This window comes from Castor canadensis, chromosome 3 (genome assembly GCF_047511655.1).
Source record: "Castor canadensis chromosome 3, mCasCan1.hap1v2, whole genome shotgun sequence".
NCBI classification, from domain to species: Eukaryota; Metazoa; Chordata; class Mammalia; order Rodentia; family Castoridae; genus Castor; species Castor canadensis.
Window position 1 is genome coordinate 155,908,563 of NC_133388.1, and position 12,468 is coordinate 155,921,030.

The following is a 12,468-nucleotide window of genomic DNA, read 5'->3' on the forward strand; positions in this document are numbered from 1 at the left end:
CAAAAGTAAGCCATACACATATAGCACTGATATATAAAAGTAACTGCCAAGGATGGAGGTGTGACTCAAGTGGTAGAGCACCTGCTTTGCAATGGGGAAGCCCTGGGTTTAAACTCCAGTCCCACTAAAACAAAAAACCTAATATTTATATTAAATATTTACAATGTGTCAGGTAATCCCAAACTTTACACAGATTAAACCTTTTACCACTCTATGAAGTAGACATATTATATCCCTATTTCACTGATAAGGAAATTGAAGAATTTCAATTTCAAACTTGCCCAAAGTTGCACAGCTCTAAATGTCAAACTCAGAAACCAAGCACAGGCAGTCTGGTCCAATCATCTATATTCACAATGATATACTATGATAACATTGTATTTATTCCTCAAAAACCCCAAAATCAGGGGTACAGAAAATCAACACAGGGATTGAAGATTCAGAATCTCCCAAGATTTATTTGCATGAATCCCATCCAATACCCCTAGTTCTTTGGACATCAAGCATCAGACTACAGGTCATATTTGTTCACTAGGCAAAAATTCCATATCTTCCCAAAAAATGAATACTAACCAGTTAGAATTACTCTTTTCTCACAAGAGAGGCTGATGAGGGCTGTAGTTGTCTTAATGGTACTGTTCTTCAAACGATGCCCCTCATCACAGATTAGAAGATCAAATTTTATATTCTTAATTTGATCCAGGGAACGAAGAAACATTTCATAACTGATGATAAGAACAGGATAAAATGTAGATTTGATGAATTCTTCAACTTTGTGGTCCTGAGAAAAAAGATAGCATCTTACAAACTATGAGCAGAAACTATGTAAAATCAACTTTAGGCAGTCTATTTCTGCAGTCACTTATCAAGCATTAGAACATGTTAACTTTTCCTGTCTTGGTCAGCTCAGGCTGTGATAACAAAATACCATATTAGGTAGCTTAAATAAAGAGACATTTATTTCTCACAGTCTGGAGGATGGGAATCCTAAGATCATAGTGCCAATGAGGGAGGGCCCAGTCACTAACCTGGTTTACTGCATTTTGCTTGACTCCATCTTGTTTCTTCTCCTTTCCTAGAATCTCTTGAATCCTTCTCCCTTAAAGTTACCTCAAATCCCAGGAACAACAGGCTTGATAGATGAGCCCTAAACTACCTTTTAAGCAATAGAGTCCTTCTTGGCACCAACAAAGCCCTGCATGGCTGATCCTGAGATAAAAGCTCAAGGAAAAGATCAACCAGACCAAGGAGACCTGGACAAATAATTTTTACTTTTGTTTCTCTTTCCTATATTACAGAGACTACTGTAAGCAATCTGAAGACAGATTTTACGTCATTATACTCTATCATCAGTGTGATGACACTGTAAGTAAAACTTCTTTCCTACCTTCATCTTGCCTAGTCTCTTTCATGGGCTTTCTGGGACAAGTGGCCAAGTCTAATCCACTGGGACTCCTTGGAGCTGGGGCTTTTACCCTAACTCCAGTAACATCAACACAATAGATTAGGGCCCTCTTTCTGGCTTGCAGAAGGAAGCCTTCTTAGAACTACGTCCTCACATTGGTGAAAAGAGGCAGCTCTGGTAATCTCTTCCTTTTCTTACAAGGGCACTACTCCCACTACAGGGCTCCACCTTTGTGACTTCATCTAGCCTAAACACCTCCCAAAGGCCCTGCCTCTGAAAACCATTATACGTGATTTCTGACTTATGATGGCTAACTTACAATTTTTTGACTTTAAAGTGGTACAAAAGGATACCCATCCAACCATTGTTGTCTCCTTTCAGTGTTTGATAAATCATGAGATACTCAACATTTTATTATAAAATAGGCTTTCTATTAGATGATTTTGCCAAACTTTAGGCTAATGTAAGTGTTCAGATCATGTTTAAGGCTGGCCTGAAATGTACTATAAATGCAGTAGATAGCCCAGGCTGACCTTGAACTCTGGATCCATCTGTATTGGACTCCCAAGTGCTGGCATTACAGGCATGCATCATCATGTCTGGCTGAACTTTCAAGTCATTATGTTTCATAACCCCTTCGCAAGTCAGTGAGCATTTGCATACTGAGAGATAGGGCTTCAACACATGGACCAAATATTCATTTCCACAATACAAAACCAAAATGTATGCCAAGACTTCATTTTTGTGCAAAGAGATTGGGGAATTACATATACTGCATCATAAAAAGTTAAAAACTGAAGGTTCAACTTTTAGAAGTCTCTTACCTGATCAACAGTAAATATCTTGATCCTTTCATTTCCTAGCCATTTTTTAAATTCTTTCCTCCAATTATTCACCAAGCTTCCAGGTGTGACAATAAGTGTCTTCTTTATTACTGGCTTGCCTCCATAGGGTCCCTGACACTGGAGGGTCCAGATGAGTGAAATACACTGCAATGTTTTCCCTAAACCCATTTCATCAGCAAGAATAGCTCCATATCTGCCGTTCATCCTGTGAGAAATAACTGTACTTTCTTTAATCATATTAGGAAAACATTTTATGCCCCTAACATCATCAAGAACCAGAAACTGATATTTTGTAATGACAGAGAAGACTTCATTCTAATTTATAACATATTCCATCTTTAATAACTAATTCTATTATATATTGCTAGCTAAATTACCAAAACATAAATCTGAAAGCAGAAAGCTAAATATAAATCATCTCTTACTGTTATATGTACATATTTGGTGACTAGAAATGAATGCCAATTTTTATATCTACATTTGGATAATTTAACTATAATTGGATTTCTCATCACAGTTGAGCAATTTTTACTAGTTTCAATATTAGATATCAACACAGCTTAAAGTATATGGTAACTTTACTCAGTAAGTTCTATTGAGCTGAATTTATTTAGAATTAATGAAATTGTTATGGAATATGAAGAATTTATCACTTCAACCAAAGTAATAATTCCTCAACCAAAATAGTTCCATATACTATAATTTAAAAAAAACAAACAAACAACAACAAAAAAACTATGTACTTGTAGTTGTTTCTTTTGTTTTGTTTTGTTTTCTGTTTTTTGCAGTAATGAAGTTTAAACTCAGGGCCTACATCTTAAGATACTCCACCAGCCATTTTTGTGAAAGGTTTTTTTAAGATAGGGTCTCAAGAACTATTTTGCCCAGGCTGGCTTCGAACCGTGATCCTTCGGATCTCTGCCTCCTGAGTAGCTAGGATTACATGAGTGAGCCACTGGTACCCAGCTTATGTACTTGTTCTAATTCACATAATTTAGTAAAAGTCTGTTATCCTAGAGACCTACTAAATTAATGCAATTTAAAATTAAATGTTATTAGGAATATTAGTAAGACCATGCATTTTTATACCATTTTATGTTTTTAAAGCCTTCATTTATCTACATTATATACATTAAAAAGCTACAAAGCCCAGGAGAATTAAGGATATTGGCAAAAATATAAGTATAGTTAGTTAATTGAATTCCTTATTAGTAGAAATAAGAACCAATAAGCAATTTTATATGTTTCCACTTTGAGGTATAGAGAAAAAAATTACAAACATAAAATATAGCCATTATATTGTCTTAGATAAACAATTGGTCAAAGCAGGCCAAATGTCAGTCAAATGAAGTATGCATAATAAATAGCAAAGGAAAAAAAAAATGCATCCTTCCATGGTAGGAAAGGCAGCAGGAAAGCCATAGAGAAGAGGCACCGTGTGTACAACTTTAAAGGGTAAACACTAGTTAGTCAGTTTAACATAGTCGAAGCTTGAACTGAGTTCCAAGAAGAGAAATATAAATATACAAAACTGGCAAGATAGGTAAAAGACAAAAAACAGGGTTACTTACCCTGAGAGTTCGGGCTGTACTTTATGTATCAGCACTTCCCAAATATCAGCCCTTCGTGATCACAATTTTTGCCATGTGCATAATACAATGTGACTAATTAAATCAATTCATATTTCTTTAAATCAATTTTTTTTGCAGTACTGGGCCTCCCATTTGGGCCACCCCACAGCCCTAAATCAATTCATTTTCAACTTAAATTTAACTGAAAATAAAATTCATAGAATTTCTAAGTATAATTTCACTATGAAAACAAATTTAACATGCTATTTTTTCTAACAGTTAATTTTCATTAACTAAATATACTACTATTAAAATTAAAAAACCAGTCTTGGCCAAGTGTTTGTGCTATAGTACAGATAAAATAATTTTTAAAGTTGCTAGGGTCACTGTAGGGTAATGATAGAAAAGATTAGGAATCAAACAATATTTAGCAGGCTAAAATAATTCTAGTCAAGCCTCTGGCTTGATTAGATTTGGAAGAGAAGAGAAGAAATCAGTCAGGCACCAGCAGCTCACGCCTGTAATCCTAGCTTCTTGGGAGGCTAAAAGCAGGAGGATCAAGGTTCAAAGCCAGAATGGACAAAAGTTTGTGAGACTCCCATCTCCAAAATAACCAGACCAAAACAGACTGGCTCGAGTTCCAAGAGGTGTGGCTCGAATGATAGAGCGCCTACTGTGTGAGTCCCTGCTCTGCAAGTGCAAATCCCTGAGTTCAAACCCCAGGCCCATCAAAAAACAAAAGAGAGAGAGAACATAAGATCTCCAAAAGGAAGAGGAGATTTGGGAACAGAACATGAGTCTATTCTAAAAGTTTCCAGGAGCTGGGCATGGTATGCATACCTGCAATCCCAACACTTGAGAGGCTGAGGCAATAGGATTGTGAGTTCAGGAGACAGTATTCCCTTAACCTGTTATCAATCAAGGGGTTCTTTAGAGTTAAGGAAATTTACAATTCCACCTGCCTTTAAATGACAAATTTAAAAACTAAGTGCCCATACATTTTTTTAAAAATCAAAAAAAAAAAGGAGGGAAGACTAGAAGCAAATATTCTAAGACATTAAAAGGAACATTTGTTTTTTTATCTTCTTTCTGCTTTGTGTGTGTGCATGTGTCTGTGTATCTGTGTGTGACTTATAAAATATCTTTTATAGATAATATTCCTATCTTAGAAAACTGAACTTAAAAGATGGAAGAGATTCTTTTTCTCCTGTTTTAGAAGTGGGGGTGAGATAGGACATTCCCAAAATTCTCATAAGCAAAATTAAAAGCTTCTTCTGTTTGCTACCATAACCCTTTATCAGACTAGCAGCAAGTTTTTATTACACAACATTAAGGTTTACAGTATTACATTTAGTCAAGCATTTTACAAGCTACTTAAGACCAGGAAGGACCATGACACTAGCACTGTCTGCCCACCTCCTAGCAGGCTATCTGGCACATAGCATCTATCTAGAACCACTGTTTTTTTCTTATTTTTTAACTCAAGGTCTTGCACTTGCTGAACAAGTGTTCTACTATTTGAGCCACACCTCCAGACCTTTTTGCTATTACTTGTTTTTCGGATAGAGTCACTCCCTTTTTGCCTGTGACGGGTCTCAGACCGTGATCCTACCTAACCCTCCCACATAGCTGGGATCAGAAACATGTGCCATTCATCCCTAGCTTGTTCTTTGAAATAGGGTCTCACTAACTTTTTGCCCCATCTGGCAAAAAGTATCAATCCTCCCATCTCCACCTCCCAAGCCACTGCACCCAGCTAGAACGACTTCTGGAAGAAATGCATACATTAAGCACCAGTCACTTTTCCTACCAACTAAATCTCATAGTGTACCCTTGAGACTCTTTCAGGATCTTCTTAGAAAACCATTGTTATGTTACAGGTTAAATCAAAGCTCAGATTAGACTAAGCAAATTATCTATTTTCCTACCTCATTCCCATTACACACTCATAAAGGAATATGATTCCTTCTTTCTGATGTGGTCGAAGGTGATGCACAAGATGAGGGTCTATCACTACATCCACAAGAGAGAAACAGTTCTTATTGAACATCCACTGATGATTCTTGTCTGGTCGTGGCATAACCAGTGAATCTTAAAAGCAAAACAAAAAAAAAAAAAGTAAAAGTATAACTATACATATAATTTCAGCTTGTCAGCAACTACATTATCTTGCTTTCACTACTCCTGAGACAGAACTGTTTGCCATGAGTTTTAGAAAAAAAAATATATATACATATACATATATATGAAACTTAGGCCAGGCATGGTAGTGCACACCTGCAAGTTCAGCACTCAGGAGGCAGAAGCAGGATGATAGCAAGTTCCAGGATGGTGTGAACTACATAGTGAAATCCTGTCTCCCAAAAAACCAGAGAAATTTGGTAACATTAATGCTAAACAATGATACAAAATTTAAAAAGAAACTCTCATTCCTCATTGTAAATTCCATGAAAAGAACTATAAAGAATCTTCCAAACTTCATATGCCCTAAAGTGCTTCAAAACCACTGAAACTCACTTTTATCTAAAAAAGGAATTCATTGAGTCATAACATTCAATAGAGTTCAGTATTCAGAGCAAAGAGAACTATTTCCACTTGAAAGCACAGGTGGGAAATTTGCCAGTATGCATTTGCCAATGTTCACATCTTCTCATTTTGAAAAGACTCCCCAAACTTAATATAAAGGCTGTCTTTATTTTCAGTCCTATACAGTCTAACAATAACCATTACTCTTATTAATCAGAACTGAGACAAAAATGACAAACTTTCCGTTGATTTAGCCATTACTATTTGCTTAAAATTAATTACTACACTCATGAATGTCAAATTCATGAACCTCTGCAAAGCAGCATGAAGTAACTATCAAATAATAATGTAATTCTTTAGAAATATGATAACATAATTTAAAAGATTTACTAAAGTATCACCAAAAAGACAAAATCAAATATAACTAGAAGGCAAGTTTTAATTGATAAATCTGAAGATAATAAACCTATGAAGAATATTTTGGGGGTATATTTGCATATTTACATGGTCAAAAACTGAACTCAATTCAAAAAGTAAACAAGAAGGAAAAAAGAGAAGGACAAGATGAGAAGCAGAGATTAAAAAAAAAAATAGGTTCCAGTAGCTTAAATAAATATCCATCAAGTAGAAATATGTAGTCATTTAAATAAGAGTTTGTTGTTTACCATTAGCAATTACACAAAGGCCAAGTTTCTGGAAATCTTCCTAAGTTTTTGAGTAACTGAAAAAAACAAAAAGTTTTATATTTGAAATCAATTTCTGTGAGGTAGGTATGAGGAAGTGAAAAAGAAAAATTTAGCCATTGGCCTTCCTATCCTGTAGCAAACCAAGAGTATACTCTTTGTGAATTTCTTACCAAAAGTTATTCCACTTAGTTTTTTCTTCCCTTTTAAAAAGGACAAGGAGACCTGTAATCCCAGCCTTACATGAGGTGGAGATGGGAGGATCCTGGTTCAAGGCCAACCAGGGAAGAAAATTAGAGAAACCCTATCTCAAAAAAATGAGCCAGGTTTGGAGATCTACATCTTGTAATTCCAGCAACTCAGGAGGCAGAGGTAGGAGGACCAAAGACCAAGGCCAACTCTCGGCAAAACAAATGGAACCCTACCTAAAAAATAAACTGAAGCAAAAAGGGCTGGGGAAATGGCTCAAATGGTACAGCAGCTGCCTAGCAAGTACAAGGCCCTGTGTTCAAGCCCCAAAATCACAAAAAAAAAAAAAAAAAAAGAGGGAAGAGGGGCTAGTATATGAAAATCATATACTGCTCAAGCAAGAAGAACCACAGTATATCAACAACAACAAAAACTATCATCTAACAAAAGATCCATTTTTTTTTTTTTAAGACAGGGGCTCTACATTGCCCAGGCTATCCTGGAAATCACTATGTAGACCAGTTTGGCCTCAAACTAACAATCCTCCTGCCTCAGCCTCCAGAGTATAGGGATTACAGGTATGAACCACAATGCCCAGCAGACTCATCTTAAGGATAAGGAAAAAAAAAAAAAAAGTCTAGAGAGAGGCATGACTCAAGTGATAGAATGCTTGCCTAGCAAGTAGTGAGATCAGTCCTCAGTATCACCAAAAATAAAAACAAAAACCTAAACAGCCACAATAATGGACCACTACTTTCAAATGTTACCTTCACAATGATGACGCACCATTTAATGTTAACAAAATCTCTCAGGCATTGATTTTATATGTAAAATCTAATTCTATCCTTGGTATGGTAAAGTAAATAAAAGAAAATAATCAACCATTTACATAAGCTACTTTCATATGTGCATATACAAATATACTCAGAAATACACACATAATACTTTTATACACATAAATATTTCTCACTCATTCGACAGATACTTACTGGACAGCAGACCGTGAGTGCTCAGGATGATAGAGTTCAGTGCTATACCTCGAATGCTTGATTCATTTTTTCCTCTAATGCCACCCAACTTCCACCAAAGAAATGCCTCCTTACAACAAATCTAAATTTTTCACTTCTCCACTTAAATTAAGTACATTATCTGCCTTTTTTGGCTTGGGAAAATTACTGCAACTTTACCTTGGTTTTTAGGCACTGTTTGCTTTTAGGGAGGTTTTTTTTGTTTTGTTTGTTTTGTTTTGTTTTGTTTTTCCACCAAATTATGGGCAGGGAAACACTCAGATCACAAAATAATATAAAACAATTGACAATAACTCAGGACTGACTGAGCTTTTCCACATCAACAGAGCTGCATAATAAGCAGGTGGGGATTTAAATTTTTTGTTTTTGAAATTTTTCATTTTTTTACTCTGCTTGGTCAAAACCATACTTAATAAATTAGGAGATAAGGTGAGTTTACCACACACACACACACACACACACACACACACACAGCACTCTAAATCTCACATTTTACACAAAACAGTAGTAAGATTAAAATGACTACCCGAAGAGGTCAAAGAACCAGTTAGTTCAGTGGCAAAACTATACTCCAACTCAGGTTTTTAAAGCACAGTGTTCTTTTCAGTTCCCCCAAAGGCCTCTAACTGTGTAAGAGGAAGACAAAGGGAAAGGAGAATAAATGGAAGGAGGGTTGTTAAAAGAGCTGGCAGGATAGACAAAGGTTTGAATGAAAGGAAGAATGTATGAGCATAAGCTTACTCGCCATATTTCAACTGAGTCTTCCGATGTAGAAGTAGAAATTTTTAATTGTGGGGTTTTCTCCCAATTATGATGTTGATTACTGAGTTTAGAAAAGTCAGCTCTCCTTTCTGGGCCTCACTTTTCTCACATGAGAAGGGAAAGGACTGATCTAAATGTCAAAGGTCCCTTTATCTCAAAACTTATGTTTCCATGGTAATTGGAACAGGGAAAAAATTGTAACTCCATATACTTTTTTTTTTTTTTTTTTTGAGACAGGGTCTCACTATATAGCCCAGGCAGGCCTCAAGCTGGTGATATTTCTGCTTCAGTCTCTGAGATTATATATGGGTATAAATGAGTTCTGTGACAATAGTTTTACCTCTAGGCCCAATGCATAAAAGGCAGTCAAGAAATTCACAAGTCTGCCAGGAATAGTGGCTCATACCTGTATTCTTAGTTACTTAGGAAGCAGAGATGGGGAGGATTGCAATTCAAAGCCAACCTGGGTAAAAAATTCATGAGACTCCATCTCAGCTAATAAAAAGTTGGGTTTAATGATGCATGCCTGTCATCCCAGCTATGCCAGAAACATGTGAGACCCTATTCAAAAAATAATAAAGCAAAAAGGATTGGGAGTGTGGTTTGATTGGTAGACTGCCTATCTACAAGGCCCTGAGAAGGCCTTCCTGAGAAGGAAGAAAGAGAGGAAGAAGGGGGGAAGAGGGGAAGTGGGGGAGGGAAGGAGGAAGGAAGGAAGTTAATTCAAATTCCAGGTATGGTGGTACATGTCTGTAATACCAGAACTCAGAAGGCTGAGGCAGGAGAATCTCAAGCTCAAGACCAGCCTGGGCTACACAGCAAGTCCTATTCTGGAAAAAAGAGAGGGAGAAAGAAGAAGCGGGGAGGGAGGGAGGGAGGAGGGGAGCGACAGGGAGGGAAGGGGGAAAAGGGAAGGAGAGGGAGGGAAGGAAGGAAGGAGGAGGGGAGAGGGAGGGAGGGAGGAGGAGAAGAAAGAAAAAGAACGGCTGAGCAAATAATCAAATAAAAGAATAATCAGAAACAGGATAGGCTTCATTTTGTAATGTGATCTTTTTAAATAAAATTCACCAATGTAAAAATTGATTAAATTGAACTTTCACAGGTTAAACTTTTCTTTTTTGTTTTTTTTTTTGTTTTGTTTTTTTTGATGGGACAGGGCTTCATGCCTGTAAAACAGGCACTCTATCACTTGAGTTACACCTCCAGTCCATTTTGCTCTGGTTATTTTGGAGATAGATAGGGTCTTGCAAACTATCTGTCTGGCCTGGCTTTGAACCTCAATCTTCCCCATCTCAGCCTCCCAAGCAGCTAGGACTACAGACATAAGCCCATTGCTCAGTTGGTAAAATTTTAATTCTTTGCATGACTTCTCACTGTTCAATATTTTAATACACTAATACATCTAATCAAAGCATATAATCTTCAAAAGTACAGTTATAATACTGATTCATAAATTTACTTATTTTTCTCTTGACTACAGAAGTCAGAATGCCAACAAAATTATGCTTATGCATATGAATGCCTCTATAATTTCTATAGTTTTCCTTCAGCACACATAGTATTTTGATTACTGTATTCTTAGGATTTTATATTGACATGTTAAATGATTCCCAAACTGTTGTTATTTTACTTTAACGTTATCTCTTATGTCAGATTGTTGTATCTGAAGAATATAACCTGCACTTGCAAATTTTAAAACAAAATTTAAACTTCAAATTCGCATACCAACAATCTTTTGACAGTAAAAACAGAATATTCAAATTATTTCTAAAATCTTACTTGGTGTATATGGGTCATGGCGTGGTTTACAACTTTGGAAATCATTCTGTCTATTTTCCTTGGAATTCAGTTTACAAACACTTTTGAAAGGTTTAGAAAAACACTTCCTGGCAGCCTGAGAAAAACTTGGGGTAGCAGGACTTCCTCTTCCAAGCTGAAAACACCTTCCACTGTTGAAGTCATCTGAAGAGATTACGCCCATGATTTCTATTTCTTTTCCACCAATCATCAGTGTCTGGCCCTCTTCTATCTTTTCAAACTCTCTGAATTTATATCCAATGCCTTTGAGAAAAAAAACAAATTAATTGAACTGACATTCTAAGATTATGTAATGATATCATAGTCACTTTCCCATGACTCTACAAAATGAAAACTATACTTTGCATGCAATTACCCTTGTATAACTCATTAGCCTGAAAGGAAACATAATTTATCATTTAGATAACTAAAAAAACAGAAGAAATAACAATACTGCTATAAAAATTAGCCACATTTTAGAGAAAGCAAGACTTTTTATTGAAAATATAGCCTATTGTACTCTATGATTTTGCCTTGTTTGGACTGAAAATATTAAGAAAATAGTTTGAAAAGCTATATGGACTCCCTGTTTTCTGTGAAGAAACTAGAGAAACACTACTAGTGTTTCTACTTAGAAACAGCTAGGAATGGGAAGGACAATTACAATAAAAGTGACTGCTACCACTAGTATGTACTGTTCCACATGAGATATCCAAGTTAAAATACAGTTGTGAGAAGAGGCAACTGCTATTCCAAGTTCCTTAATCTAAAAGTGAAAAGTTTTATGATACTAAGTTTGTTTGAATTACTATTAATCCAATGGGCATTTATTAAGTGTTGCCATGTGTAAGGTTGATGAAATATAAATATGAGTAAATCCACATGGTCTACTTAAAAATGAGCTCATTAACCAGATAGGTATAACTGTAGAGACTCCTATGCTTGCTATTAAATGCATCAAACTATCAAATGCATAGTTATTGTACCATTATAAATAATAATAAAACTCACATTTTAGAAAATATGACCCTTTTCAAGTAATTGAAAATTGCTACAGTTTTCCCTATCAGAACTGGCCAGAAATTTGTAATATGTGCCAATTTATTTTTTCTATATATATTTGGTAGGGGCAGAAATGAGGTTTGAATTCAGGGACTCACACTTACAAGGCAGGGGCTCTACTACTTGAGCCATGCCTCCAGTCCTTTTTGTTTTAGTTATTTTTCAAATAGGGCCTCATGTTTTTGCCTGGGTAAAACTGGATCCCACACTCCTATTTATGCCTCCAGTGTAGCTGGGATGACAGGCACATGACACCATGACTAAAGATTATTGACTGAGATGGGGTCTCGTAACTTTTGCCCTGGTCTGGCCTCAAACCTCAATCGTCCCTCAATGCACCTCGATGGTGCATCCATAATCCAAAAATCTGAAATCTGAAAAACTCCCAAACTCAAAACCTTTTGAGTGCCCACATGATGTTCAAAAAGTTTCAGATTGTGGAGCATTTTGGATTTTGGATTTTCAGATTGGGATATACAACCAATAAAGTCTTATACAAGTATTACACCAGTATTCCAAAATACAAAAAAACTCCAAAATCTGAAACACTTGTGGGTTCTCAAGCATTTCTAGTAAGGGATACTCAATCTGTGATTAGCT

The 12,468-nt window shown here is 36.1% G+C and overlaps 1 protein-coding gene across 4 annotated transcripts in view; it reads right to left on the bottom strand.

Annotated features, from left to right (window-relative positions):
- Rad54b (RAD54 homolog B) overlaps positions 1-12,468 on the bottom strand; it is a 90,261-nt gene that overhangs the window by 21,724 nt on the left and 56,069 nt on the right. For 3 of the 4 annotated variants that reach the window (XM_074068854.1, XM_074068855.1, XM_074068853.1), the window contains 5 exons: positions 10,789-11,070; positions 5,750-5,912; positions 4,662-4,729; positions 2,230-2,468; positions 574-781 (listed from right to left, as the gene is read on the bottom strand). In XM_074068854.1, the coding sequence (XP_073924955.1) occupies positions 574-781; positions 2,230-2,468; positions 4,662-4,729; positions 5,750-5,912; positions 10,789-11,070 (960 nt within the window). The remainder of the gene's footprint in view (positions 1-573; positions 782-2,229; positions 2,469-4,661; positions 4,730-5,749; positions 5,913-10,788; positions 11,071-12,468) is intronic. The other variant, XM_020151731.2, reaches the window with a different exon arrangement.